The sequence below is a fragment of the Sinocyclocheilus grahami genome, unplaced genomic scaffold, assembly GCF_001515645.1.
Source record: "Sinocyclocheilus grahami isolate Dianchi unplaced genomic scaffold, SAMN03320097.WGS_v1.1 scaffold32.1, whole genome shotgun sequence".
Classification (NCBI taxonomy): Eukaryota; Metazoa; Chordata; class Actinopteri; order Cypriniformes; family Cyprinidae; genus Sinocyclocheilus; species Sinocyclocheilus grahami.
In genome coordinates this window covers 2,895,234-2,922,921 of record NW_015505211.1, presented here as the reverse complement: position 1 = coordinate 2,922,921, position 27,688 = coordinate 2,895,234, and the positions used below count along the sequence as shown (strand labels likewise).

The window sequence follows — 27,688 nt, the reverse complement described above, 5'->3', positions numbered from 1 at the left end:
CTAAAAGGTCAAAGGCTCTAGCCCCCAAGGGTGAATCATAGGTCCAAGGTTGCATGGAAATGGGAGACTGATTGCTTCTCAAAGACATCTCGAGATCTACTCCCGAAAACAATATTTTATGATGGATCTGCAGTCTATGAACCAAGGGTTAAAGAATGGCGGCAAATCATCCACCGGCTACAGGGGGCCAATGCTACTTTGTGAAAAGCCTGAACTCGTAAAAAAGGCATTAAAAAGTGAAAACATTACTCTCCCACTGAGTTAAAGATAGTTAATGGTTAGAGGACACTGCCAGGAAGTTGTTAACAGAAGTGGGATTTTTCTCTTTAGTTTTTGGGGGGGGGGGTAACAAGAATCAATCAAAGCTATAAACGGTATGCATAAATAAGACTAAATCAGTTAAAACAAGGAACTAAAATAATTGATGACTAAACAATAAAGTAACACATGAAGCCAGCCAATGACATCAGCTGTTACACCCACCATAATATTGTAACATTAACAAATTTCATTAGTGTAGCATGACAAATACATTTAAATTTTATATTAATGGCCATCTAATCAACTGATTTGAGAAAAAGACTCGTAAGTTTAATGTGCACAAAAAAATGAAATAAAGTGTCATTTTAGTTCAACAATTTGTGCATCACTTGCCATTAACGTGCTATTGTATTTTGCATGCATCAGCATCAGTCACCCTGCTCTCTAGATGTTGTAGGGAAGAGAAGAAAAAAAGAATCAACCACTAATGAATCCATTACACACGCTAACTTAATTGAGAGGGAATAAATTAATGTTCCTACAATTAAATGAGCTTCTACAAAGCATAACAAATCATCTAGAGTCTCAGGACAAAAAGCTTAAAGAAAAAAGAAACTTCAAAGGGATGAATCAGTACTTACCCTGATACTCGCCAAACTATGAGAAGTGTACACTGCCATCTTGTGGACATCCTTAAATATTCTCTCTTTGAATTGAGCAGAAATTCAAATGTAAAACACTGCTGCCTTTCAATGATTTTATTTGTTTATTTTAGTCAAATATATATGAACGCTTCCTTCATGAGGAGGGCCTTCTGGGAGAATTGTTTACATAAAGATCCATTCATCTAAATAAAACTGCAAACAAATCAAACATTGTAACAAGCTTAATGATACAGGACCAGACTGTTTTTAGTTTGTGCCATGGGATGACATTTTGACAATAGAACACAGTCATAATTCATTGTGATAAAACATGATTCTCTTTTCCTTGCAATGCATCTCAGTGTATTTATATGATTTGAAGTCTTTAAAAGTTCCTGAAGATATTAGGAGATTCCCAAAAATGTGTGGTGTGAAAGCGTCCATCCAGACTTTCTGTGTCACATGATTTAAAGAGTTATGTAGGGTTTTTGCATAAAGGCACAAAGCAGTAAGGCCCCCCAAGGGCATCCCATTCTCATTTTTTGGCAAGACATTGGTCCCAATTGGCAGTCCTCTTTTTCCATGCCACTTACGTAAAAGGAAAAGAAATAAAAAAGACAAAACATCAATAAAACCATTAAATGATTATACTTAAAGTGTACAGGTCTAATTAAACAAAGAAAATATACATACTGAAACCTACAGTCAGATGTGATCTACAGTTTAGAGAATACAGTGGGACATTCTGAAGTTTCAGCAGTGTATGACATCCTATTAGACAGTTTGTTTGGGGGCAGCTAAGCCAAGCCTACTACAGACGGTACAGCTCAGATTTCATCTTTCCCTGTGTGAAGCTACACTGCGTGCGGGAGACGGGCAGGACAGCCAGGAGCCTAAGGATAGTTGAAATGTTGGGAAAAGACTCAATGTCAGAAGTTTTGAGAGTGCCGAGAACAGTGTCGGGTAGGTGTTGATGACTGGCAATAGAGTCTTGCCACCTGTCCCTCCACCTCCGCAGCTCATCCTGGAAGGAGTTTGGGTCAGGTAAGACATACTGGAACACCTTGACAAACTCAGTGTCCTCGCAGCATCCCTCCACTTTGGACATGACATAAGGCACAACCTGCAAGCAGCGAAGAGCAGACAGAACATCCTGGGAGAGCCCTTCCACCTCAGCAATACAGTGCTCAATGGCGTCTTTACTAATGTCTTCTCTGTAGTGCACATTTAAGGGTGGTTGTAGTGAAAGTACCGGCTTAGACACCAATGCAACTGTCTCTTGAAACCAGGTCTGATGATGTGAGTCAATACGGTTCTTTATTTCACTGAGAGAGGGCAGCAGATCAGACAGGCGGTTTACAGCTTGATACACGTCAAAAGAATTCCCCTGAAGACTCTGGCTTATGCTTTTGGTGAGGCTCAAGATGTTTTTCATAATCACAACAGTCAATATGAAATCAAAGTTTTGGATAGCAGAAAGGAAGCTCTGAGCCCGTGTTGTGTTTGCCTCATCTTGGATCCCTTTCATCTCATTCAAGCAAAAGACGATGGCCTCTAGAATGTCTGTAGTAAGTTCCAGAACTTCATGGCTCATTGCCAATTGATTGTTGCTGATCTTGGCTTTCAGCTCACTGGCCTTCCTTTCGTCGTTCTGGAACAAATGTACAACAGCATTCTCTAGCCTTACACGTCGTTGAATATCCTCAGAGAACCACATGAAGAGCTGCTCCAAGCACTCAAAACATTGAGTTATCTCTCTCGGGGAGGACAAACTGGCAAGCAAAGATTTTGGAGTTACAAGATTTGGGAAACTGAAAGCATGAGGGAGTCTCTGGGAAAGCAAAGCTGAAGCCTGTGTCATTTGAGAGACTGAGGCACCTGGTCTTGCCAAAGATTGACTTCTACAGAGTGCCAAATTCAAACCCCACTTCTCAGAGAGGGCGATGGTGAGCGTATCCACGAATGAAGCAATATTTGTGGAAAGGGGGATAAAGGTTAATATATTTTCACACTGAATGTCTTGTTTGTTAAGGTAGTGTATTCCTACAGGCATGTATGGTTGGTCATCAATTGCAAACTCTTCCTCTGTGACTATGGAAAAGAACTTTATGTTACACAGTTCTTTGAGCAATTCCTCTCGAGCAACAGCATCGTGGGGGGTAAAAACTATTTCTTCTAGTCCAGTGCCATCCAGGCTAACTACTTGGTTTGCACCATCCTGAGCCTTTACTTCAGACTGGACTGTGCCTTCAAATTCCACTGCCATGGGATGATCAGTAATATCCTCAGGTGAAGCAGGTGTGCAATGGTCAGTAACACGTGGAGTTATTGCAGAGGACTGATCAAGGGAAATATGTACTGCTGCAGTTTCTTGGTCAGAGCAATCTGGAGCCACTGAACTGAACTGATCTGTGCCACAGTCTGCAGCAACTTTGGGCTCCTCAAGGCCAACTTGATCTACTATGCTGGACTGATCAGTTTCACTTTGATTCCCTGGTACTATCTGATCATTTCCACCTTCACTAAGTTCCACAGACTGATCAGGTACACTTTGATTCAATGCAATTGCAAGAATAGTTTCACTTTGAGCTTCTACTACAGACTGATCATTTCCACAAGGTTCATCTGCCACAAGCTGATCATTTCCACTTTGATTCCCTGATGCTATCTGACAAGTTCCACTTCCATCTGCTAACACAAATCCACTTTGATGTTCTACTAAAGGCTGATGAGTTGCAACTTCCACAAATGTATCAGTTACAGTTTGATCTGCTGATGACTGATCAGTTCCACCTTGATCTACTGTTACAGACTGATCATTTCCAGACTCAACAACAAGCTCATCAGATCCACATTGATCTCCCAAAACTAACTGATTAGTTCCAACTTCATTTGGTAAGACAGACTGACCAATTCCATTATGATCTACTGTTACAGACTGATCATTTCCAGAGTCAACTTCCATGAGCTGATCAGCTCCACATTGATCCCCCAATATTAACTGACTAGTTCCAACTTTGTTTGGCAATATAGTTTCTGTCCGAGTGGTTTCATTTTTACCATCATCTATAGACTGATCTGACTCAACATGACCAACTGCTATAAACTGATCAGGTACACTTTGATCTTCTGTAACTGACTGACAGATTACATCTCGATCTGCTGTTACAGACTGATCATTTCCAAAGTCATCTTCTACCATGAGCTGATCAGATACATTTTGATCTCCTGATACTAACTGACTAGTTTCACCATCACTTGGAAACCCAGTTTCTGTCTGATCAGTGTTATGTTGATCATTTTCAACATGACCAACTACTATGAACTGTTCTGTTACACTTGGGTCTCCTATTTCTGACTGGCCAGTTACAATTTGATCTGCTGTTAGAGTCTGATCATTTCCAAAGTCAACTACCATGAGCTTGTGAGATTCACTTTGATCCTCTGATATTAACTCTCGTTCATTTGCTAACCCAGGTTCTGTCTGACTTGCATCTTGACTTTCTACTACTGAATGTACAGTTTCAAATTGACCATCTGCCATGAACTGATCATTTACAGTCTGATCTTCGGTTACTGACTGACTAGTTTCGTCCTGACCTGCTGCTATAGAATGATCATTTCCAGAGTTATCAACAGCCTCAAGTTCATGAGATCCAATTTGTTCCACTGATACAAATTGACCAGTTTCTCCTTCATCTGCTATCACTGTTACTATCTGACAAGCTTCATCCTGACATTTTACAATAGACTGATCAGTTTCAACTGGACTAAATTCCAACTGCTCAACAACACACTGTTCCCCTGTTGCTGGCTGAGCATTTCCACCCTGATCTTCAACTACATATGGATCATTTTCACTCACATCAATTTCCATGACTTGATCAGTTTCGCTTTGATGGACCGACTCTAACTGATCATTTACACTGTGGTCAACTGACATGAGCTGAACAGATTCACTCTGATCCTCTGACACAAACTGACCATCTGCTAACCCTGTTAATGTGTGCCAACATTCATCTTGAGCTACTACGCAGGAATCAGTTTCAACTTGAGCAACTGCCATGAACTGATCAGGTACACTTTGTTCCCCTGTTGCTGACTGATCAGTTTCACCTGGTTCTGCTACTACAAACTGATCAACTTCCATAGGTAGATCAGTTTCACTTTGATTAACGGACACTGACTGAACAGTGCTAACTGGTCGTTCTTCATTGGACTGCTCAGTTTCACCTTGATTAGTAACTACTTGATCCCCGGTTACTGGCAGACCAATTCCACACTGATCAAGTACTTCAGATCTATCATTTACATCTTGAACAACTGTGATCAGTTGATCACTTCTATCATGTTCTGCTACTGTAGATTGCATAGCTGCATCTTGGACAGATTCTGTTGGTTGGTCAGGTGTCCTGGTTGGCAGAGAGCTGCAAGCATGGATGACTTGAGCTGCAGTTGTGGCTTTGTCTGAGCTGTTAAGCGTTAAAGATGATGGCTGGTCAGGTTTGTTTTCTTCAGCTCTTTCCATTTCACTAGAGCAATTGGTTTCCACTAGAATTTCCTCTGGAGCGAGAGTTTCAACATCTAAACAAAGGATGAGACATAATATTTAATTAAAAAAAAGAGATTGACTTATTACTAATACTTTTCATTTAATATCACTCACCGATTCCAGCATTCTTTGCCTCTTGTGGATAATCTGAACCATTTCTATCTACAGCCATCTCCTGTGGAGCCATGGTAATCACCTCTGAGAAAGGACAGGAAAGAGTGTCAGAATAAAACAGCAGCAATTTCATTATTTTGAAGGCCCATTTGAGCTACATAATTAGTTTTAGTAACTGAGTAATTAGTTTTACTTACCACCTTCCATTCTCAGGTGATTAACTCTTGATTTTACCTACATGTATGAAGAAAATTTGATTGACATTATTTTGTTTATCATTTGATAATACTAATAAGAGCATACAGGCTAGGGTGATTGACAGAGTATGTCAATTTAATATTTTTGGACAATGAGAACATTTACACAGTATAAACACTAAGAAATATACCACACCTGTGCAAGACATTGATTACTTTCTGGATCATCCTCCATGCATTTCTCAATCACCTCCTCCAGGCTCTGCAGTGTCTGGCGATGCATAAGAAGCATCACAGCATCAGTCTTACTGCCCCTGCTGAAGATACCATCTCTGAGCAAGGTCCTCAAGGAGTTTAGTGTCGTCTTCATTAGATCACACTCCATGCTAATACTAGGCAACACGGCCACAAGCTTAAGAAGGGTAGCAACGTTTGGAAGGTTTTTGGCTTCATTATGGAGCAATGTCTCAGAGATGGAGGTGGGAGGACAAACATCTTGATACTTCTCCCTCCATACTGTGGCCCAGGTGTTAATGTCTTCTTCTGCTGTCTCTGGCTCAGGAAGATCACTCAGGTATATAGTGTGCAGTTTATCTGTGGATTCTGGGAGAATCGGCAGAGGGTTGCACGTTGGAAGAAGGGACAAAACTTTCAGGGCTTTTATGTGATTCTCCGAGAAGTTAAACTTCATTTCTTCAGTCAAACCATTTAGAACTGGTAAGCTAACTGCTTCCATGTAGAACGTATCTGGTGAATCATAGCCACTGACAGATTCTGCGTATGACAGCAATCCCATGACCTTAGTAGCAAGCTCCACTGCCTCCTCAAACCAGATAGAATGCACTGCACTCACATTGTCCAACATCTTGCTAAAAGAATCTATTATTGGCATAATCTTCTCAAGCTCGCAAATAATGTCAGCAGGGTTTCCACAGCGAAACACAGTACTGCAATTCCTCAAGGGAGCACAGGCATTCTTCAAGATCACTAGGGGGATGACAAAATCGACCTGTCTAATAGCTGTGGACAGGGTCTGGGAATGCAGTGACATGCTACTACTCCATGACCCACTGCAGTTGGTGCTCACAGAATCTAAGCAGTTCAGGACTCCCTCCAGCATGTCCACCAAAATATCAAAGAAGTCTTCTCTCTTTTTCCATCTGGACAGGCAGGTCTCTGGGATCTCTGCAAGTGCTTCCCGTGGGGTATTCAGTAGCCCATCCATGGTCTTGGCAAGCTCACGCTCTAATTTGGGTGACTGGTCAAAAAACTGTAGCAGATCCTCAGCGGTCTCTAGAACCTTTGTAATGGAGGCATTTTGTAGGCTTAAAGCCAGCCAGTAGGCAAGTCCACAAGACTCACTGGGAGTGTTCACAGCTAACGGATAGCTCTCTAAAAAGCCCAAAGCCATCTTTCTGAGACTTTTGCTCCCTGTACCAAAGCACATGATAGACTGGCCACGACAGCAGCCCATCTGAAGTCCCCACTCATCCTCAAGTGTGGCTGAAAGAGCCTTAGCTTGCAAATTCACATCCGAGCTTTCATCAAAGGGCAGAAATCCTATAAGTTCCACTTTGGGTATGCAGTCATTCACATATCTAACAAAGACTGGTAGGAACTTCACCTCTCCAACTGAGATAGCTCTATCAGTGATGATGGAAAAGAAAGGAGAGTCCTGAACTTCAGTGAGGACTGTTTCTCGTATGGCCTTCATAATTCTTTGTAACATTTCTCCCTCTGAAAACAATGTCCCTTCCTCCTGTACCCAATGACACGAGGTAAGTTTCTGAACAACAGCGTCTTGCTCTGGTTTATTGAGGTCAATCAATGAGCAGTTTCTCCTTGCAAGCTTAGCTGCCTGTTTAAAGACTTCTTCCCAGTTACTTATGTTGTCAGCTGGTTCTTCAGAATGGCCATTCTCATCTGGAACTAGCTCCACTTCTTCAACCTTTGCATGCTGCTCCTCAGCTGCCACTTCCAAGGAACCAGCAACCACTTCTATTTTCTCAGACTGCTGCAGAGTCTCTATGCTTTCTGCCCCCTCTTTGTGGATGTCTGCTTCTAGAAGTCAGGGTAAACATCGTTTTAGACAGCTTTTTTTCAATAAAACAAATATTTCATTAAAGGCTCAAACACATTAAGAACTCAAATGCAAGACCATTCCCAAAAATTACATACCACTGCCAGTTATCTCAGAATTCATCACAAGTATTCTGGAGTCCTGTGAATAGAAATGCTACTTATTAACAAAACTGAAAAAAGCAATCAACTAGGGCTGGGTATCAAGTTTGATACTTTTTAGGAATCGAGTGCCTCGACACCAAGTATCGAAAAACATCTCGTCGTTCGGTACCAAATTTCGATACCTTTATCTCATCAATGTCAGTGAGCCAATAAGTCTGCAGCACTAGTGTTCGACTAGAAGCGGCGTGGCGCAGATCGATCAGTTTTGACATCCGCGAGAGTGATTCGAAAGCGCACGGAGTAGTCTGCTCTCTTTAGCTCTCGTGATACTGTAATACACTGATCGGACTGCACAGTCGGTCTGTGGCAAGTCGAACACACCTACTAGTTTACACCGGTTACACTCAGAGATGTGGCTCACACGTGAGGCTGTAGTGTGAATGAGAAGATTTATATTCCGCTTTTACTCAAAACTCACTTTAAACCACCATCGAGTGTTTGTAATTTCCGATTGCCGTCTAATATGCGTTTTGGCCATGTAAAGTTCCTGAAATAGCATCCCCCGAGTCAGAACAGCGATCATGGAAGAGAGAACACAGACAGACAGTGCTGGAAGCTGCTAATGCTCATCAGTAAATCAGTGGAAAATGAATAGAAATTATGTGTCTGTCTGAGCTATGCGTTTTAAAACAAACAAGCACTAGTGTAAATGTAGCCTATATGTAAACTGAAGACTATTTGAGCTTTATTAAAACTATTTGCACTGATTTATTGTGTTGGTTACATTTTGTTCCTTTGTGCAGTGGCTCAGGAGACTTTGTGTATAAACATCAACAAGCTGAAAAATAAAACCAATTTTAATTTATTTATATTTTAGATAGTGATTTTGTTAAAATTGATTTCATAAAATTGGCATCGAAAAAAGTATAGTTCAGGAACCGATATCGAAGTCAAGGTATCGGTATCGAACATTTTTGAACGATACCCAGACCTACAATCAACTAACAACAACTGATTTGAATCAACATTTTACCCAAAATAGTTTAAAACAATCTTCAACTAAATCAATGATCTATACTGTAATCTATAAACCATTCTCTAAACCCTTTGAAAATTTGAAGGTGATATACTATTTAACTGTTAATAACAATTATAATAATTATCACAGCTTTACAAACCTGCTGAGCTTCCCGGTCTTCTACTTCATCCATGTGTGTGCCATCTGCAATGTTGGAAACTGAGCATTAAAGTAGACATGAAATGAAAATTCACCCTACCTATTTTCTAAATGCATGTTATTGATCTTATTGTAAACAATTCATGCATGCATGTTTTATTTAAAAGACGAGGAAAAAAAGCATCCATTGATTCTTTAATATACATATTGCATACCTTCCGTTTTTGTTTCAGCAGTCCTTCCTAAGGTTTTGGATTCTTTGTCCTGTGAAGTAAAACAGACTTTACAAACACATCTGGAAAGCAAATTAAACATTTGAAACAAGCAACAGATTAAGGAAAAAATAATTCTTACCAGGCAAATACCCTCCAACGTCTTCGGTGTAAGCTTTAAGCACTGAGCAACCATTCGGTCTAGGTCTCTGTTAAAGTCAATGCCCACCTGAAGCACGGCTAAACAGGGTGATCTGTCCATAGGTGAGGTGTTGCTCACGAAGTCTTGATACATTTTGTGCCGCTTCACCTCACCACAATATTCCAAAGCTGTGCTTGGCAACACACACATAATCTTCAGCAATGTGTTGATGTTTACGAAGTACTGCATGAGGGGTAGACGCAGAGTCTGAAAAATGGTCTCTGGTATGGTTACACTAACCACTTTTGTTTTCCACTTCACTTTCCAGCAGCTCAGCTCCGTAAAGAAGTTGTCAGGATCGGGAAGGTCACCAATGTACAATGGAGGTTTTGACTTGAGTGTTTCAAAAATATAACTCATTGTCACAGAGCACGGGACCAAGGACAATAGGTTGAGAGCCTCCTTGTGGTCATCAGAGAAATAGTCTTTCACCATGTTTATAAGGTGGTCAACTAAAGGGACACTCATTGCATCTTTGTAGTATGAACCTGGTTTCAAGAGGCTGTCCCTTGGAACGATCACGGTATCAGGCACTTTAACCTGCACACCCAGACTCTGAGCAAAACAAGAAGCTTCATCAAACCAATTCTGATGGAAAACCTTGATGTTGGTTTTCACTCTGTTAAGTGTGGCTACAATACCACTGATCTGGCTGAGCTGCGATGCAGCACTAAAATGGTCTTTCTGTAGTGCTGCACTCAGTTCTTTGGTGAAGGATGAGGCATTTTTTAGCGCAACGATTGCCACAATGAAATCAAAGTCCCTTATTAACTGAAGTAGTCTCTTGGCTCGGTTGGATACTGCCAAACTCCATCTTTGTGATTGACAGTTATCAATATTTTCGAGCCAATCTACCAGAGGCTCCAGAATCTGTGCGAAGACTTCATAAGAGTCGTGTTTCTCAAGCCAAGTGGAGCAGAACTTTCCTTGAAGCTCATGGATTTTCTCATAGCTCTCTCTTAGGCCTATGGCTAAGACTTGATCTAATTGTTTCTCGAGGGCAGGCATGCTGTGGAAAAATGACACTATCTCCTCTAATGTGTCTATGGCTCTGATGACTGCAGCTACTGGAACTGACCTTGACCACCAGGTATTGAAAGAGTAACATGAGCAGTGTGTGCATATAGCAAGAGGATACTTCTCCTGTATTTTACATGCAAAGGCCTTGAGCTTGTAGGACACTTCCCCAGAGCCAAGATAAGCTTGACCTCTGCAGTAGCTCAAATCCAGATGCCACTCGTTAGTGACAACATCAAAAAGTCGTTCACACATGGCCTCAGTGTCGTGAGTAACCTCGATAAAACCCAGAAGCTCAAGGCGCATGACATCGAAACTGTCAACAAATCTGATGAACATAGGTAGGTATTCGGTCTCTCCAAATCTGACAACTCTGTCGATAAACAGGGAGAAGAATGAATTTCCGACCTCTGAAATAATCCTATCCCTTACAACATCCTCACACACTTTAAGGACTTCATTCATCTCAGATTTGGTCACATATTCTACTTCTTGATCACCCTGAGTGTGTCTGCTTCGCCTGCTGTATGCTGCCGTGACAGCAGCCTGTAATGCAGATTTGAATGCCTCTTTATCAGTTTCTGCATACTCAGGCGGTTTCTGTCTCTCAATGTCCATATTTAAAGTCATCTCTCTCGGTTCTTCCGTATCTTCTTTAGAGGCATAATTTGCACTGGTTTCAGGAACTGCATAGTGGTTGGAGTAAAAATAAATAAAATCAACAACTGTATCTAACATGAAACTCAGCTCAGTTACATTTATTCTTGTTCAAGCTATGAAAATCAGAAGAGTGTTAACATTTTTGAAGAAAAATAAGTCAAAGATGAGAAGCTTTACCTGATGGTTGCACTTCCATTACATCATCCTAAAAACAAATGAGAGGATCAAAATGAACAGCTTGTTAAAAACATGCTTGAGTTTTTGGCATTATTTATCTCCAGAAATTAAATATAATTATATTAATTCAAATAAAATTAAAGTTACCAAAAAATGCTTACTTCACGTAATAGCTGCAGGATTTCTGGATATTTCTTCACATACGCCTCCACCATTTCCTCAATGCTGAAGTGGACATCTTGATTGATATAAACAAAGGCCATACTGCTCAGTCTCTTTTCCGCTGGTAGTTCTTTCATGTAGGAGTGATAGCGGTCCAACGCCATGTCATAGTGCCCATACACATCCGATTCAGCACGGACACAAGGGATGGTGCCCAACACTCTCAGCAGGCTCTGCACATTTGGGTAAAAGCCAATATCTGGGATCTTGAGGGTAGCAAAAACACTGGTGGGAAGAATCCTTCGCTTACTAGCATGTCGCCATTTCACTTCCCAACAGCCCAGCTCATCATAAAAGGAGTCAGGACGAGCCAAGTTATTCAGGTTAGCATCAGCAACTTTGTCTTTGCGGATGCTAAAATTGTGGTCAGCCATGTATGAGGGCACCAATGACAACCATCTGAGGATTCTTGCCATTTCAGTTCCTAGGACTCTTTTGACTTCATCAACAAGGTATTGTAAAACCTTCTTACTCAGTGCCTCCCTGTAGTAATCCTCCAATGAGTCTTGTGGTTTCTCCGCACCATCACCATTTGTCACCATCTCCACTGGCAGATTGACTGGCACCCCCAACTTCTTGGCTCTGGCCACTGCATCAGAAAACCACTTCCTGTGAAAAATGGCAATCTCCTGCATATGTTTGGTTAGAAGCTTTAAGGCGTTGGAGATGGTGTACTGCAACGTGCTGCTGATGCTGATTATTCCCCTGAGGCTGGGGTTCAGGATGCTCACGCAACACAGCGTGTTCTTCAAAACCACAAGAGTAATGATGAAATTAAAGTTCTTCAGCTTCTCTTTCAGCATTATAAGCACTACGACGGTGTCTGCGTCCACATCTGAAAGGGCACTGGTGCACATCTCTCCAATGCTGCTCAAAAGTGGCTCTAAGATATCAAGCATTGTCTGGAAAGCGTCGGTGGCGTATTCCCAATGGTTCTGACAAGACTCCTTCACTCGGTCCACTTCGCCTTTGATGTGGCTGTACGAAGCAGTGATCTTGGCATCAAGTTTCTTCGCCAGAGTTTCCGATTGCCTAATAATGGAAGCAACCTGCTCTACAGTATCAACAACATCCTGAATTGGAAGGATGGGCATGGAGCGAATCAACCACACATTGAAGGCGTAAGGCTCACTAGGGGACAAAACTACCTGTGGAAAATCCCGCAGCATCCTGCATGAGAGATCCTTCAGTTTCTGACACATGGCACCTGATGACAGGTAGGTGAAGCCACGGCAGTGCTCCATCCGCAGGTCCCACTTGTTCCGGATCTCGGATATAAGCATAAGGAACAGACTTTCAGAGTCTACATCACAGGGAAGGAATCCCATGAGGTGCTTCTGTGGGAAGCCTTCACCTGTGACTGAGCGGATAAACACAGGAATCTGGTCCTTGCCCTCAATGTTTACTTTGTCTTGGAGAAATATGGAAAAAAAGCGTGCAAGGCGCAAGCTATTGCGGATCTCATCACGCATCACATCCTCACCTAAGGTGAGCACTTCTTTTTGGTCGATCTTCTCTGCACATATGGTGTTGACAGAAAGTGACCCAGCTGGGTCATTCCCCAGTGGTTTAACAGCATTAAGAGATGTATTGTTGGCGATGCTAAAACCAATGAAGGCTAAAGTCTCCTTGAAGTAGTCTTTCAAAGTTTCCTTCGCTTTAGAAATAGCAGGATCCTCCTCTGATTCATCATGTGCAGGAGGATTGTGTGTTTCGCTATTCTCAGCAGAATCGCTCTCAACTTTAACTTGTGCCTCTGGCAAAGAGGGGTTTGAGTTATTGGTGGTATCTTAAAAAAAAAAAAAAGAAAAGAAAAGAAAAAGAGCACAAACACACATCAAAACAAAAACAGCAGAGAATCTTCTGTAATTACTTTGTGTAATTACAAAGAGATAAGAGAATTTAAAAATGCTGACATGAAAATGCATTACCTACCTTTAGTTTTCTTTGTAGCAACCGGCTCCTCTCCTGTCTGAAAAAAATTAAAAACAAACATTTTTTTATTATTTGTACTCAATACTACAATGTGTTTACGATGACAAATAAAAACAATGAATAATAAGAATAAAATGCTAGTTTATATTAAAATAATTATATTAAAATATTATTTTAATGGCTATAAATTATAAAGTGATTGTTGAGGGAATGGGCCATTGAGAACTATTACAAGCATGAAATCTAATTTACATGAGATGGTGGAATCAGAATTACATTCAAATGTAGTAATTTACAAGTAAGTACTCTTAAGTAAGTTCATTTACACAGAACTCAATCCTGAAATTGTTTACCTTGCCACCTCGTATTTAACTTTAACTTCAAAATAGTTTGCTCCATTATTTTAAGTTAACAATAAAAGCCTGTATTAGGGATGGGTCACGATTTTCGAATATTCGATTAGTTGAATTATAGAATATCGAATAGGTTGTGCGATTATGGTCTTAAATTTCCCCATGTTTTCCGTGCTGATGCGGTGGTGACGCGTTCATGTAAGCAAAGGGTGGTGCTGCCAATAACGCACCTAAAAGCTGTTAAAGACAACAGAAGAACACATTGTCTCACGCGCACACTGTAGACTTGAGTCGCACATTCTGTGCGGACCACAAACACCCCCGACTGGGTTAGAGGTGTGGCTGAATCCGTGTTCAGAAAGGCATAACTTATGTTTCAGCACGTTACAATCATTATATGGCTTGAGTTAAGATAGCCAATATTCTAAATTAAACCGTTTATCATACAGATTAAAAGCCTGAATCACGTCTCTCCCCGTTTATGGGTGTTTGTGCGTGCATGCGAGGAGGGGTACGATTTTCAAATAATAATCGAATAATACCCAGCGATTTTCAAATATTATTTTTGCTCGGAATGCCCATCCCTAGCCTGTATTGCATAAGAATGTGCTGATAAATAAGTCTTTACCAGATATCGGAAGACCTGTCTTTAAGGGAGTTGCTAGAGACCATGCATTATTAAAATGTTCTTGTGTTTTGACTTGATCGTTGAAATCATTTTTCAAGAATTTTTTTTCCTCAGTCCATCCACAAAACAAGAAAGTTATGAAACCGAATAAAACAATGTTTTTAATCTTGATGTGTACATTAGATACTTACTTTCTCCCGTGTCCTTTTTCTGTTGCCGGTTTGTGCATTGTCCTGGTTGGTTGCAAAATCGAAAATAGTAGGAACAGCATCATCCTTCAAAACAGACGCCTGAGAGCTCTGAAATAAAAAGAAGTTTTACACATTTCACTACACGGGGTAAGCTGTGTCATGTCAGGGTGTGGAGGGTAGGTTGAAATATTTGGCAATGTGTGAATGCTTTATATTTCAAATAAAATATGAACATTTAGTGACATCCCATGTTAGAGGCTTATGCTGCAGGAAATTATTTTATTTTTAAGGCACCCATAAACAAAATTAACATTATTAAAGTATTTAATCTTCCCTTTTCATTTTGAAAAAAATGTGAAGTTATTTATTTTAGAAAAGCAAATGACACTTTATAAATGGCTATTAACAAGAATTGTATTTCATTTAGATGCAAAGTTTAATTATAACCATTCAGTTGAGCAAACGGAACAGCGTACACTTATCATTTTGGGAAATATTCTTAATTTAATAATTCATCGCTAATCTTTAGTAAATAAAAATAATAATAATAATTAATAAATAAAGTGGCTTCAAACATTAACGATTCAAAAATGGTGCAGTTTTCAGGGGGATAACATAGGACACGTCAGCCTACTGGTCAACCCTAGTAAAAATTAATTTCACTGCATTTGTTTACTCACATCATGATCAAATAATAATAAAAATTCACATTTTTTTCAATAGAAGATGCTCACCAAAACCATGCAAACTTACTTGCTGACATATCATTGAGGTCTCAAAGTGTTTGGAGCACACTTTGTAGTTCCCGTGTAAATCTTCAGGTGTTTTGGTCTCCAGATCTGGTCTGTGGCACTTTCCCACCCATTGTTTACATCTAAAGATATGAAGTGAGGTTACTGCAGTAGTGCAAAAGTGATATTTTACCATTCCAAACATCAACAATCAAAAATCACAGGTCTAAAACAAAGCACATGTGTTTTATAAACATTCAAACTGTCAGCTTGACACCTAAATCCCACAAGAAGAAAGCAAAAGCACAAATCAGGCATAAACAGAACAACGTAATCTGGGGGAATTAAACTCCTGCCATTTTGGGAAGGGCCCGACGATGGCGAGTCATTTGCTTAGTTAACGTTACCCCATAAAAGTTGCAGCAATCAATTTGAAAAAATGCGAAAGACATTTTCATGATTGCCAATTACAACATAACGTTAGACACTCGCAAAAAAAAAAAAAAAACACTGCATAACCAGAGTAACGAAAGCAACATGGCAAGCATAAAATGACAATAAGGGTGCCATGCATTCAATGAATCATTGTAAAAAGGGGGGCAGAAGCTAACCAGCTAACAAACAATGCTAATTTGCTCATTCTGTACGTAAATAAAAATCTAAATTAGAAAAAAATAGCATCGGTTATATTGCGATTGCATTTACGTCCAAACGGCTGCACTCACCGAACGGGATCCAGTGGGAACCTAAAGAAAGAAACGTTGGACTGGTCCGTACTCTGCTCGCAGTTTGCTGCGGCACAACAGTCGGGCATTTTGGACTTAATCAAAATGAATACCGCATTGCATGAATCCTTCAGCTCAAAAGGAGACGCTTTTACACAAAAAGCGCACGCGCATCTACTTCGATTTCACGCTATCGAGCGTTATTTCCAATCGTCGCGTGCATTCTACTGAAACTTGCTCATGGCCGAATGTTGCTGCTTTCACATGGGAATCAACAACCAGGAAGAACACCTATGTAGAGCGGAAATGGTCTAAACTGAAGACTGATCCCCCCCAAAAATAACTCCATCACCGTCATTCGTTCCCCTTCTCAGGTGCATTTCCAGAATGTCAAAAATACTGCACAGCTGATTATTAGTGTTATCACGAGCTGATAACTCAAATACAAATGTGTTCCCCTTCTCCACGAGGCGCCAAGGTTTTTTGTAACCCACGTGAACATTCGAGGTCACACCCTTTTAATATCATTTAGTTCATTTTATTTAGTCCTGGTTATTTCATGTGTGAGTATGCAGGAAACAATTAGGGAGTTTGACCCATTTATTCACAGTTGTTGATGTACTTTGCAACGATAAAATACAAATTCAGGTTGTATTGATTTGATGTTAACATTTAAAATGATCAGTTTAATTTTATTTTGCCCCTATAAAAGATGTAATAAAACACATACAAGCACCACGTTTGGTACATATATTAATATTTATTCTAATTATTAATACTTATATATATTAATATTTAAAGGGTTTTAATAAGGAGTATTTAATTTACCCCAAAACTGCCTAGTAGTCAAAAATATTACGTTTCTATATAGCAGGGTTTCTCAAATCTTGCTCTGGAGGGCCAATGCACTGCAGAGTTTAGCTCCAACCCTGATCAAACTCACTTACCTGTGATTTTCTAATGATCCTGAAGACATTGATTAGCATGCTCAGGTGTGTTTGATTAGGGTCAGAGCTAAACTCTGCAGGAAAGTGGATCTCGTGGGCCAGATTTGAGGATCCCTGCTATATAGTTTCTAACTTGTCTTGTGCCTTATTGAGCAATTTTTGATTGAGTAAGAATTATCCCACGATAAAGCATAATTTCACATTTTGAAACCTTTTTAAAAAATGCATGCAGTTTTTTCAGTATAAGAATTTAAATTAGTTTTCCAAGGAGTAAAATACATGTGCTTGCTTACTTTGGGGAAAATGTGGGATTAAATTAGTTAACATGGTGACTTGATTCTGCAATCAAATGCACAGGTCTCGGGATTATTAAACAATGTACCAGTAAAACAGCTGATATGTGACAAAAGCAATAGAAATATTTAATAAATCTTACATTTATATATAAAAAATATCTATGTGCCTGATATAACTATGAAAAATTAAATGCACTATATAATAACCTGCAAATATGTGGACTATTTCTATATATATTTTTTTTTATAATTTATTATTTAAGAGATTAAGAACAGAAAACATAAGATTTTTTTTCTTTTTTGCAGAATATGTATTTTATTCTAAAAAAAGAATTAAAAAATGTCAAGACATTCATGGAGTTGGTTAGCAAAAGAGAGTTTTAATGTTTTCAAATTCAAACTGGGGGTACACTTTTATATACACCATGTTAAATGAAACAGTAGAACAATAAGAAAAGGCTCAAGTCCTGCTAATCTTGTATGACTATACATAAAAAGCAAAAGTAACAAAATTATAGCTGGAAAATTACAAACTGCCGATTGACAAGTCATCATACTGCAATATGTAAGACTGTGCTGCTACCTGTAATCAATCACGATTCTCTGACGGCTCACTATCTGGATACATTTTCAAGTATGTTTCCACCATGCTGTCCATATCATGCTTAATGGCACAGTTGATAAAGAACAGAGCCATGCTCTTGTTTCTGTGATGCACAGGTGTATCTTCCAGGTATGTTGTCAGTCGTTGTTTCGCAATGCTGCATTTGTCATTTGTCAAAGCAAAGACTGGCAGATTGTACAGGACTTTCAGGAGAGCACACACGTTGGGGAAGAACTTCACATCGGAGAGCTGAAGCGTCTCGTAGATGGTCGATGGCAATACAACATCTTTAGTGCCATGTTTCCATTTGATCTTCCAGCAGTGCAACTCAGCAGGAAAGGTGTCTGAGTTCAGCAAGTCATCTTTATAAATGTCTGCACTGGTCTCCTCTGCGGTGTTGAACTTCAACAGTCCCATGATGGCAGGGACAAGTGACAAGGACTTCAGGGCCTTCAGATGGTTTTCAGAGAAAAGATCAGACAGCTCCTTAATCACATGGCTAACCACTGGAATGGTGACTTGCTCTTTATAGTAGGTCTCAGGTTGGATTTCCTCACCAGAGGTTGGTCGTTTTCTAAAGTACAGTCTGGGTACTTTCACTGGGATTTCAAGAGCTGCAGCCAAGTTAATGGATTCCTCAAACCAGAACTCATGGTAGACCTCGATATTCTCGTAAACTTCATTCAGCGAATGCAGAACCGCAGTTAGACTGCTAGATGCGAAGAAGACCTCGTTTGTTTGCCCTTGCAGATTCTTACCAAAGGCTCTGGAGAAGGAAAGTGTGTTCTTCAGCACCACTAATGTCATGACAAATTCAAAATCGGCCAAAGCCTCGGATATGACAAAGGCGTTGTGTGCTACTTCATCGCTCCATTTGTGATCTTCATTATCATGGACGCTATCCATGCAAAGCAGCAGAGCCTCCAGGAGGTCGACAGCTACTTCGAATGTATCATGCTGCTCTGTCCATTTCGAGTCACAGGCCTCTTTGAGGAAATTGGCTTTTTCTTCGTTTCCCTGGTAGTAGATCGAAATAGCACTTTCCAGCTGATTTTGCAACAATGGCGATTTACTGAAAAATGCATCCAGCTTTTTCAGGGTAGACATGACGAGATGCACGCCTGTGAAGGTCATTGTGTTTGCCAGGCAGATGTTCAGAGAGCAACTGGAGCAAGGGGTGAGAACCGCTAGCGGGTGTAACTCAGCTATTCTGGCCACCACTGCTTTGACCTTCATAGCGGACACACCAGAACACAAATATGCCTGTCCTCTGCAGTACTGCATGTCCAGGCCACACTTCTCGGTTACTTCAGCAATAAGCCTCTCGGTGATAGCCTCCACATCACCTTCAAAAAGCAGGAACCCGACAAATTCTTCCCTTAGGCAGTTAGTCTTGTCCACAAAACGTATGAACAACGGGAGAAGGCTCTCTCCGCCTACCTCAACCAGGCTGTCTACTACCAAAGAGAAGAAGCGTCCTTCTTTAACTTCAGCCAACAACTCCTCATGAACACAGTTTTCCATCACTCCCAGCATCTGCTGCAATTGAGTAGAGGAGCAGTGCTCGAGGTTTCCGGGCGACCCCTCGAACTTCTTTCGGAGGAATTCGTCACCTGCATTGATGCGGTACTCCAACAGTGCCTGGAAGTTGGTGGGAGTGAAGCTTTTGCTTCTGGGTTCTTTGTCGGAGTGCCCATGCAGAGGGATGTTCTGCGTGCCCATCATCACGACAACATCAAACAAAGACTTGAGATACTCTTTATTCAGTGTTTCCTCATCAATGACCTGAGGGCTGCTGTCAACCCCATCACCATTTTTGCTCTCACTGATCTCTTTGGTTGTTGCCTCAGTATTATCTTTCGTTGCCTCACTCTGGGAGTCCGCTGAGAATATACAAATAATATGTGTAAATTCAGTAATTATTTTGTTAATATATTAACATGTAAATATATAGAATGTGTCAAATAGCTTTATTACAGCATTACTAAATACAATTTTATTTAAAAAAAATCCATCCAAATTACAGATTTTGCAAGGTGGGTATGTAAATATGTGAGAAAATCACAAAGAACTCACATATACTCTTCTTTGCTTCAGGGGCATCCTTATTTTCTTTCTGTTAGAAACATAGCACATTCATTAGGAAATCATTCACATTCTGTGTATTTACACATAATTGGCTTTTACCTTTACTTTGAAATGTTAAGAGACAGGCATAATACAATACAGTAACAACTCATCAATTAATACACTGAGCAGATCTTACCTCATTATTCGACCGCTTGAGGGAAGGATTGTCAAATATGGTTGGTATTGCATTATCCTTCAGTACAGTCCTGAAAGGGCTCTGGATAATAATCACAATAATGTGCAATGCAACATGTTAGAGATCACATGTTATTTATTAATGGGAAGTTGTGAGGCCAATCCGTTTTACCCGACTAAAACTTTTTACACAACAATTTCTAATTCTTGTATGATTATTCCACATGCAGTTTTTGGAATATTTATATTTTTACAGAAATGTATGTCACACCGCAGGACTATTTAAGTGAATTACAAAGTGAGCAGAAACAGCACCTAAAACACACACTTTATTTAATATATTTAAAAATACATTTAATATAAAGGTACAGTACATTTTTACTAACAACAATGAGTACATATTCACATATGAACAACACAAAAAGAATAATAACACCTTACGGTTTTGGTTATCAAGTTAGGTTCAAAGTGCCTGGCACACAGTCTGTGGTATTTGTTCAGATGGTCCGGCGTTTTCTCTTTAAGGTCTGAGCGACTGCAGTTTTCCACCCATTTCTTACACCTAGGGAATAAATAGCTCATGAATGGAGGGCTGTTAGCATCTAACATAGCCGTTATCAATACAATGGTGTGTTGATATAGTGCATATTATCTGTATCTTTTTGTTTTTACTGTAATATACGACGTTGTTTGTGTCTAGCTGCTAACGTTAATAGACAACATACACAGTTACATTCACCACATACAATCAGAACTGCACTGTAAAAGCAAGCTGGGCTAACAGACAGATTGATCTTATTTGAACAATACAAATGCAAAGTAAAACCGGGCTGACTGAAAAACAACTCCTAGTTCTCTAACAATACTTTGTGCAGTATGTAAACACTCTGTAACGTACGACAGATTCGACTTTGCATCTGATCAGCCAAGCGAGCTAACTGGCTCAGTTAGAGCTCTGCACACAACGGTAACGTAAATAAATGAAGTTAAATGAAGGTTAAACACGACGTCGTCTATCGTCTAGATGACAAAGAGTAAGCTTGGTAAGCAAAACGGGTGTATTTTACCTCTCTGGGTCCCGTGGAAACCTGAAGAACGCCAACACCGAATGAGTGCTGTTCCTGGAGCAGTTTAGCGCCGCGCAGAAATTAGGCATCGTGCGTTCACTTTGAGTCGAATGTTTAATAGTGAATCAAGTTCATTGGACTCAATGAGATGATACTCCGGTCGGAAAATTAAAAAATATATAGTTTTAGAGACTAATAAAGTGGTAAATTGATCGGCACTCTAGTGCTTTGTGTGGCCTGGAGGAGAAGCGCGTTGGAGTTCGTCTCCGTCCCACAATGCTTTGCTCGCGCACAGCGAGTTCAAATTCACAGCCAATCAGCATGCGCGTACAGGAAGAAATTGGCGGCAGCTAGGGGGTAACCGTGGATATATTAGAAAAATTATTTTTATTAGCAATATTAAAGTAATAGTTCAGCCAAGAATGATAGATGTGACGTACTCACATTATTTAAAGATTTACTCTTTTTTTTGTTGTTGAAACCAAAAGAAAAGGACTGTTTCAGTCACCCTTTACTTTGATTGCATTTCTTTCCCATACAGAAAAACTGAATGGTGACTGAAACTGTCATCCTGCCTGAAGTCATAAGCTTTGGAATAACATGACTGAATAAACTCCAATTGTCACGTTTTCATTCACCCTTAACTACACACACAGATAGTAAAACCGATTTTTGTTACACTGACACAATGAAACATTTATATTGCACTGATATATTCTTTATTAAGATGTCGAACTAGTTCAGTGATCACAATTATGGTTAAAATACAGCGAATGCTCATCTTGCCTTTAAAAAGACATGGTCACTATTAAGGGATGAATTAAAACCTCTGTAGAAAATAACAAGTCTAGTTAACTAAACAAATGACTTTACTGTATGTTTAGAAAACGTTTTTCAAAACAAATTAACAACAAAACAAATCATACTTTTTACAGCCATGTCATTTTTTTCAACTTCCAGGTTCACGACATGAAAAATGCAGTGTTGTGTTAAAATGATACAAAAAACAGAAAAAGCTCTTAAAATCTACACACACTGCATGAGCCTTGTTAGCATAGAAGAGAACCTTTTATAATAGTGCCTATAAATCATTGTCTTTAAGCTGTTAAGCCATTGCAGTTAAGATATTACTCTGATTAGCAGCCCAATGCAACAAACACTTAAATATTAAAAGAAACTATTTTTAATAGCATCACATAGAATACTTAAAATGTAGGTGTTACGTATGCTATAAATGTCTAATTTTAAAGTGACATCAACATCAGCTTATAATGCTTAACTGAATACTTTTGCAAAGTCTTCAGGCTGATCTGGCAGGTCTTCCAGTAGTGCTGGGTTTTTTCTGTAGATGTAAGCATTTGCATCTGCATCTTCCATCTGCACCAGCTCAGCCAATGAGGAGACGCATGCATCATGGTCATTCAGCATACCTGGCAGACGAGAGGACTTACGTTGGATTCGTGTTGATCGCCGCACAGGCGTCAGAAACTTGAGGTCTTTGATGGTGCTTTTGCGTCGCGAGCCACTGCCTGGGGCCGTTTCGCATTCAATTATCTTTTTCACACTAAAGGATGAGAAAACCAAATTAACACTTGAACGTCTTACACATGTGTCTTTCTACGTACCATTAAATTACCCCAAACACACCTTTGCAGATATGGAGTTGTTTTCACATTGTATTTCACAATGGATGCCCCCACCATCTCTGGAGTGGTGTTCTTCATCTCCTCATCACTGTCGTCATCTTCACTCGCAAATGGCTTCTTCTCCTTAGGTTCCTGATCATCATCCTCATTCTTTATGACAGCCTTCTTAGTGTCTTCTGTAATGTCAACTTCATCTCCCAGTTCCTCATCTTCCAGAATTTCAAATACTTTATCTGTTTCCTGCTCCTCCATTTGCACTTCCATTCTTTTCTCTGCCACCACATCAGATTTGCCAAAATTTACACCTGTCGAGGATGGGCAAAAACATATGAGCAATTTATAAAAAAAAACAACAACACACATGATGACTCAAAAAGAGAATAAGTTTGTTTATTCTGGTAATATTAGTCATTAATTTGCAGTTCCTGCACAAAGAACCTGGATGAGACTCACCATCTTCCCATGATGAGTGCGTCTCCATTGCCTCCAATTTATCACACAAGTTCAACACCAACTGCATATTGCATATAAGCAAAGCAGAAATTACAATTAAAAAATGCCAATATACATCAGTGAATATCTCTATCTGTCTGCTTATCAGTTTCACAAAATTCTTACCGACTCCATCCTTATCTCTAGGTCAACTGGCAAATCCATATCACTGTTGTTCAGCAAGTCTAGTGTGGTATTCATAATACTGCTTGATCTCCTAGAACACACTGTTTTATTGTCAGGGACTTCGATATCATTAGTTTGGTTGTCAGGCTTCAATGCAGTGGTTGGTTTAACAGCCTCAGTCTGGACGGCATGCTCAGATTGGGAACCAATTGTGGCTTTGGGTCCTGTTTTAGGCTGTGGAGCTGGTTTTGGTTTTAGTGAAAAGGTTGACGACTTTTCCGATATTGGATGCCTCTTCAGAGCTTTTCCCTTAGATGCCAGCCACTCTGCAAGCTTTGCTCTGAAAGTACAGTATAAATAAAACATAAGACAATCATATCAATATATCATCTTCTATCTGCAGATTGTCACACTTGTCCAGGTAAAAGTTAAATACTAAAATACATACATTATTGTTCAAAAGTTTGGTGTCTGTAAGATTTTCTAATGTTTTTGGAAAAAAGTCTCATGCTCAAGGCTGAATTTATTTGATCAAAAATACAGTAAAAGAGTAATATTGTGAAATAACATAACCATTTAAAATAACTTTTCTATTTGAATTTAGTTTAAAATCTAATTTATTTTTGTGTTGGCAAAGCTGAATTTTCAGCAGCATAACATGTTTCAGTGTCACATGATTTGACTTCAGAAATCATTCTAATATGCTGGTTGGATGCTCAAGAAAATATTTTGACACATTTTTTAAATTACAGTCAGTTTAAAACAGTTGTGCAGAATTTTATTTTTGTGGAAAGCGTGATACATTTTTTATCAATATTCTTTGATGAATAATTTTTTGAAACATACTTTTGATCAATTTAATCTATCCTGGCTTATTAATAATAAAAATAATCTTACTTACCCCAAACTTTTCAATGGTAGTGTATACAACTCACCTTCTCTCTTCAGCTGTCTCCATTTGCATTTTGTACTGGCTGACTGTACTTGTGACAGGCCTGCGGACTTTCTGTTCAGTGGTGGCTGTTTTGGGTTTCTCCACCTGCACAGTCATGTCTTTCTTCTTTAAAGCGCTGGGTTTGCCGATGGCCGAGCGCCCTGTAGCTAGAGGGGCAGACCTGGGAGGAGCACAAACACCTGCTTGGGAGACAGTACCTGGGAACTTTTGAGGTATCCGTTTATGGGAAACAGACTTCTGGACTGGTTTTTCAGTGGCACTCAGCTGGATATCAGAGACAGATTTCGGTCTAGACGACAAAGCAGAGTTTACTCTGGGTTTAGTGTACGCCGGCAGGGAAGTAACGGACTTGGACCGAACTTTAGACAATTCAGGTTTTGGTCTGGTCACATCTGGTTTTGAAATCGCTTTCTTTTCTGTGGTCTTCTCATCTTCGCTGGGTTTTCTGAAACAGTTGATTTTAGACTGAACTACACGACCCTTATACGTGCCAGGTTTGGATTTCTGGATGGCAGAGACAGTAGAGGGTGGTTTATGAACTTCTTCCACGAGCTTCTTGTGTCTTACAGTCTGCTGTGTACGGAAGGCCTGGCTTAGTGTGTTATTACGTTTGGTAGGATCAGCATTAGTTTTGGCCTTCGGTCTAACAACCTTTTCCTTCTCTCTTGTTCCAGAGATATCCTCCTTAAGATCATTCTTTGACTGAAGGGGTGCAGATTTACATATCACTTTTTGTTTTGATACAGTACTGCAGATGACTTGTTTTTTTGGACCACATACTGGTTTAGAGTTTTCCTTGTTGCTCTGAATAGAAATAATAAAGGAGCAGAATTCAACAAACTACATTGCAAGCACACATACACCTTTCACACACATACATGTGAGAAATAAAAGTTATAAATCTGTGCAAGAGCTGGGCTGCTTCACAAAATGCAATGATCACCTTTCTCACCACCGACTCCATTCTGTGCAACTATCAGTGCAAACAAAGCTTTTCAAAGATGATGATCTTCCCCTGCAGAACATCACATTGTTATAACACTCAAACAAAACAAGAAAAGATATCTCACAAAAATCTGTCTATAGATCCTACATTCAATACAAGATATGTAAAATATGCTAAAAATGCTATTTTTGTCGATTTTTAGGTTGAGTATTTGACATGACAGATCTATTTATGTATTTTGTATCTGACCACACTAGATGCGTGGATTTTTTTTTTTTTTAGAAAATGGAAACGGTGGTTGCGCCCAGACAAACCTGAATACCTCAGAACATGTCAAACAATAACTCCTGGTTTTTATACCAGTTCTAAAAGATTCTGCGAGGAGTTTCCATTATACTAACGCTTCAAAAAAGATCCAAATCATGACAATTCTCACAAACCATTGGTAACAGTCACCACAACAACAACATCTACTTACGTTATCTACGGCTTCTTGAATCAGTCAGGTAAGACCAGCATAAATGTGTCAGTTTACTGAATTTGAAGACCAATTATCTTCACATTCAAACACAGCGCACGCGCTTTCCAACTGATTTGAGTTCAGCGCGGCGAGCTGTAGGATTGGCGAAGACCGTTTGTGAGTCACTCTAGCCTACGAATCGTATTGGCTGCCTCTGAACACGTGATCAATGTCGATGTGCTCGAGTTGGCCCCACCCCTTTTACTGAAAGCTAGGAGCTGCCTGATTTGAATCAAAATAAAATTCCTCTCATAACTGCTCAGTGGCAGTTTCAAAACTCTTGACGAGCCCAGTTGCCCTAAATTCCAGTCTAATGACATTAATGCTTTAGATAGCCCTAGTTTTTGCAAGAAAATCAATGTAATGCTTAATTTGATTTTTGATAGCTCTAGACACTGTAAGACAATTTTAATTATGGGTTTTATGTGAGAAGAAACATAGTGTGTATTAACAGCATAGTTTATATATTTGATTTTATCCGTATGAAATTATCTAAAAAGAAGTACATTTCATGGTTTTTGTTAGTATTTCTAAGGCCACGGAGCATAAGACGATGACAAGCATGTCATGAATATATTTATATTCTACACACGTGCATATCTACAGAATGCAGTTCAGAAGTTCGGACTCAGTTCATTTGTTCTCCCAAAAGGCCTCCACATGGTCAAGTGCATAGCAAATCACATTCAGCCACAAGATGGCAGAAGATTCCACAGTCTTGATGCTCTATTAGAAACCCATTTGAACAGTATGACTGTGAAAAGTGCCTTCATACCAGTGTGTGATAATGAGTAAATAATAAGGAGCTTGTAGCTGTTAGGCTATGACTCCAACGGTGATCTCAAATTGCTTCCCTCTGGGGTTCCACTTTAATTAATGTAATATTTAATTCATGAGATATTCTGCTGACTGCATCATTATGTGAGGTCTGTCACACATGTGTGGTCATTTCTGCTAGTTAATTACGACCTTGTCTATAAATGTGTGTCTTGACTCATTTCCTGGAATTCAGAGGCAAGAAGGAACCAATTTATCTGGTTGGATAATCAAGTAACTTTTTGGTTATTCTGTTTTAAGGAGATATGGACCATGGAAAGCATTGTTTTCTATGGTGGACAATAAAATGGACATGGATCTAGCTACTTAATATCTGCTAGCATTTACATGTTATTAAATGTAATATTAAAAGTTATTCAGTCCTGATGTTACAAGAGAAAAAAAAAATGAAACAAGTAGGCTTCACATATTCCACTGATGACAACCACATGGCACTAACTAAACATCAAGCCAAAAACATTTAATCTATACAGTAAACCTAGTTGCAAACTATCAAACAATTTCTATGAGGGCAAAATATTATTGCAAAAATCGAAATCTGACTCCCTGTGAGATGGTGACTCCCCTGCATCTCCCTGTGAGGGTTATCTGAAACACACTAATAATCTACACTGCAAACAACTACATCGCGTTTAATCTAACATGACAAGCAGATAAGCCTTTATGAAATGAATGACCAGCATTTTTAAACAAACCATCTGCACAGCTTTCACCTTCAACTGCTGTTTGTGTACTGAACTCATCTTGAACTCAAATGTAGCTTGAGTTCAAATTGCCCATCAATAACAGCGCCTATTAAGGTCAC

The 27,688-nt window shown here is 39.6% G+C and overlaps 3 protein-coding genes across 4 annotated transcripts; all 3 read right to left on the bottom strand.

Annotated features, from left to right (window-relative positions):
• Nucleotides 1–1,443: 1,443 nt before the first annotated feature.
• Nucleotides 1,444–16,644, bottom strand: LOC107577337 (uncharacterized). 2 transcript variants are annotated; one of them, XM_016263427.1, is made up of 14 exons: nt 16,183–16,644; nt 15,480–15,600; nt 14,727–14,834; nt 13,555–13,591; nt 11,559–13,408; nt 11,398–11,425; nt 9,484–11,246; nt 9,345–9,393; nt 9,131–9,174; nt 7,947–7,989; nt 5,965–7,829; nt 5,769–5,805; nt 5,572–5,655; nt 1,444–5,489 (listed from the first exon to the last, which is right to left on the bottom strand). In XM_016263427.1, the coding sequence occupies exons 1-14, from the start codon at nt 16,269–16,271 to the stop codon at nt 1,717–1,719; spliced, it is 9,891 nt and encodes a 3,296-aa protein (XP_016118913.1). In that variant the 5' UTR covers nt 16,272–16,644; the 3' UTR covers nt 1,444–1,716. The 2 variants fall into 2 exon arrangements, with proteins under 2 accessions (XP_016118913.1, XP_016118920.1); XM_016263434.1 differs by having other exon boundaries at nt 5,965–7,826.
• A 1,158-nt stretch (nt 16,645–17,802) lies between these two features.
• On the bottom strand, nt 17,803–21,624 carry LOC107577326 (52 kDa repressor of the inhibitor of the protein kinase-like). The gene is made up of 5 exons (XM_016263417.1): nt 21,362–21,624; nt 20,736–20,856; nt 20,296–20,376; nt 20,106–20,145; nt 17,803–19,912 (listed from the first exon to the last, which is right to left on the bottom strand). Exons 1-5 carry the CDS (start codon nt 21,448–21,450, stop codon nt 18,015–18,017), a joined length of 2,229 nt encoding a protein of 742 aa, XP_016118903.1. The 5' UTR covers nt 21,451–21,624; the 3' UTR covers nt 17,803–18,014.
• A 648-nt stretch (nt 21,625–22,272) lies between these two features.
• Nucleotides 22,273–26,142, bottom strand: LOC107577317 (cytoskeleton-associated protein 2-like). Its single transcript, XM_016263409.1, has 7 exons — nt 26,005–26,142; nt 25,524–25,595; nt 24,561–25,384; nt 23,626–23,965; nt 23,461–23,521; nt 23,009–23,312; nt 22,273–22,925 (listed from the first exon to the last, which is right to left on the bottom strand). The coding sequence occupies exons 2-7, from the start codon at nt 25,542–25,544 to the stop codon at nt 22,637–22,639; spliced, it is 1,839 nt and encodes a 612-aa protein (XP_016118895.1). The 5' UTR covers nt 25,545–25,595; nt 26,005–26,142; the 3' UTR covers nt 22,273–22,636.
• Between the last annotated feature and the right edge of the window lie 1,546 nt (nt 26,143–27,688).

Coding starts and splice junctions, on each gene's coding strand:
- LOC107577337 (XM_016263427.1), bottom strand. CDS start 16,271: ATGCCCGACTGTTGTGCCGCAGCAAACTGCGAGCAGAGTACGGACCAG. Junction 14,835..15,479: donor CCTCAATGATATGTCAGCAA/GTAAGTTTGCAT, acceptor TTTTTATTTCAG/AGCTCTCAGGCGTCTGTTTT. Junction 11,426..11,558: donor TCCTGCAGCTATTACGTGAA/GTAAGCATTTTT, acceptor ATTTGTTTTTAG/GATGATGTAATGGAAGTGCA.
- LOC107577317 (XM_016263409.1), bottom strand. CDS start 25,544: ATGGAGTCGGTGGTGAGAAAG. Junction 23,522..23,625: donor TAGAGATAAGGATGGAGTCG/GTAAGAATTTTG, acceptor TGCAATATGCAG/TTGGTGTTGAACTTGTGTGA. Junction 22,926..23,008: donor ACAACTCCATATCTGCAAAG/GTGTGTTTGGGG, acceptor CTCATCCTTTAG/TGTGAAAAAGATAATTGAAT.
- LOC107577326 (XM_016263417.1), bottom strand. CDS start 21,450: ATGCCTAATTTCTGCGCGGCGCTAAACTGCTCCAGGAACAGCACTCAT. Junction 20,857..21,361: donor TTTCCACGGGACCCAGAGAG/GTAAAATACACC, acceptor TTTATTCCCTAG/GTGTAAGAAATGGGTGGAAA. Junction 19,913..20,105: donor TGAAGCAAAGAAGAGTATAT/GTGAGTTCTTTG, acceptor GTATATTCTCAG/CGGACTCCCAGAGTGAGGCA.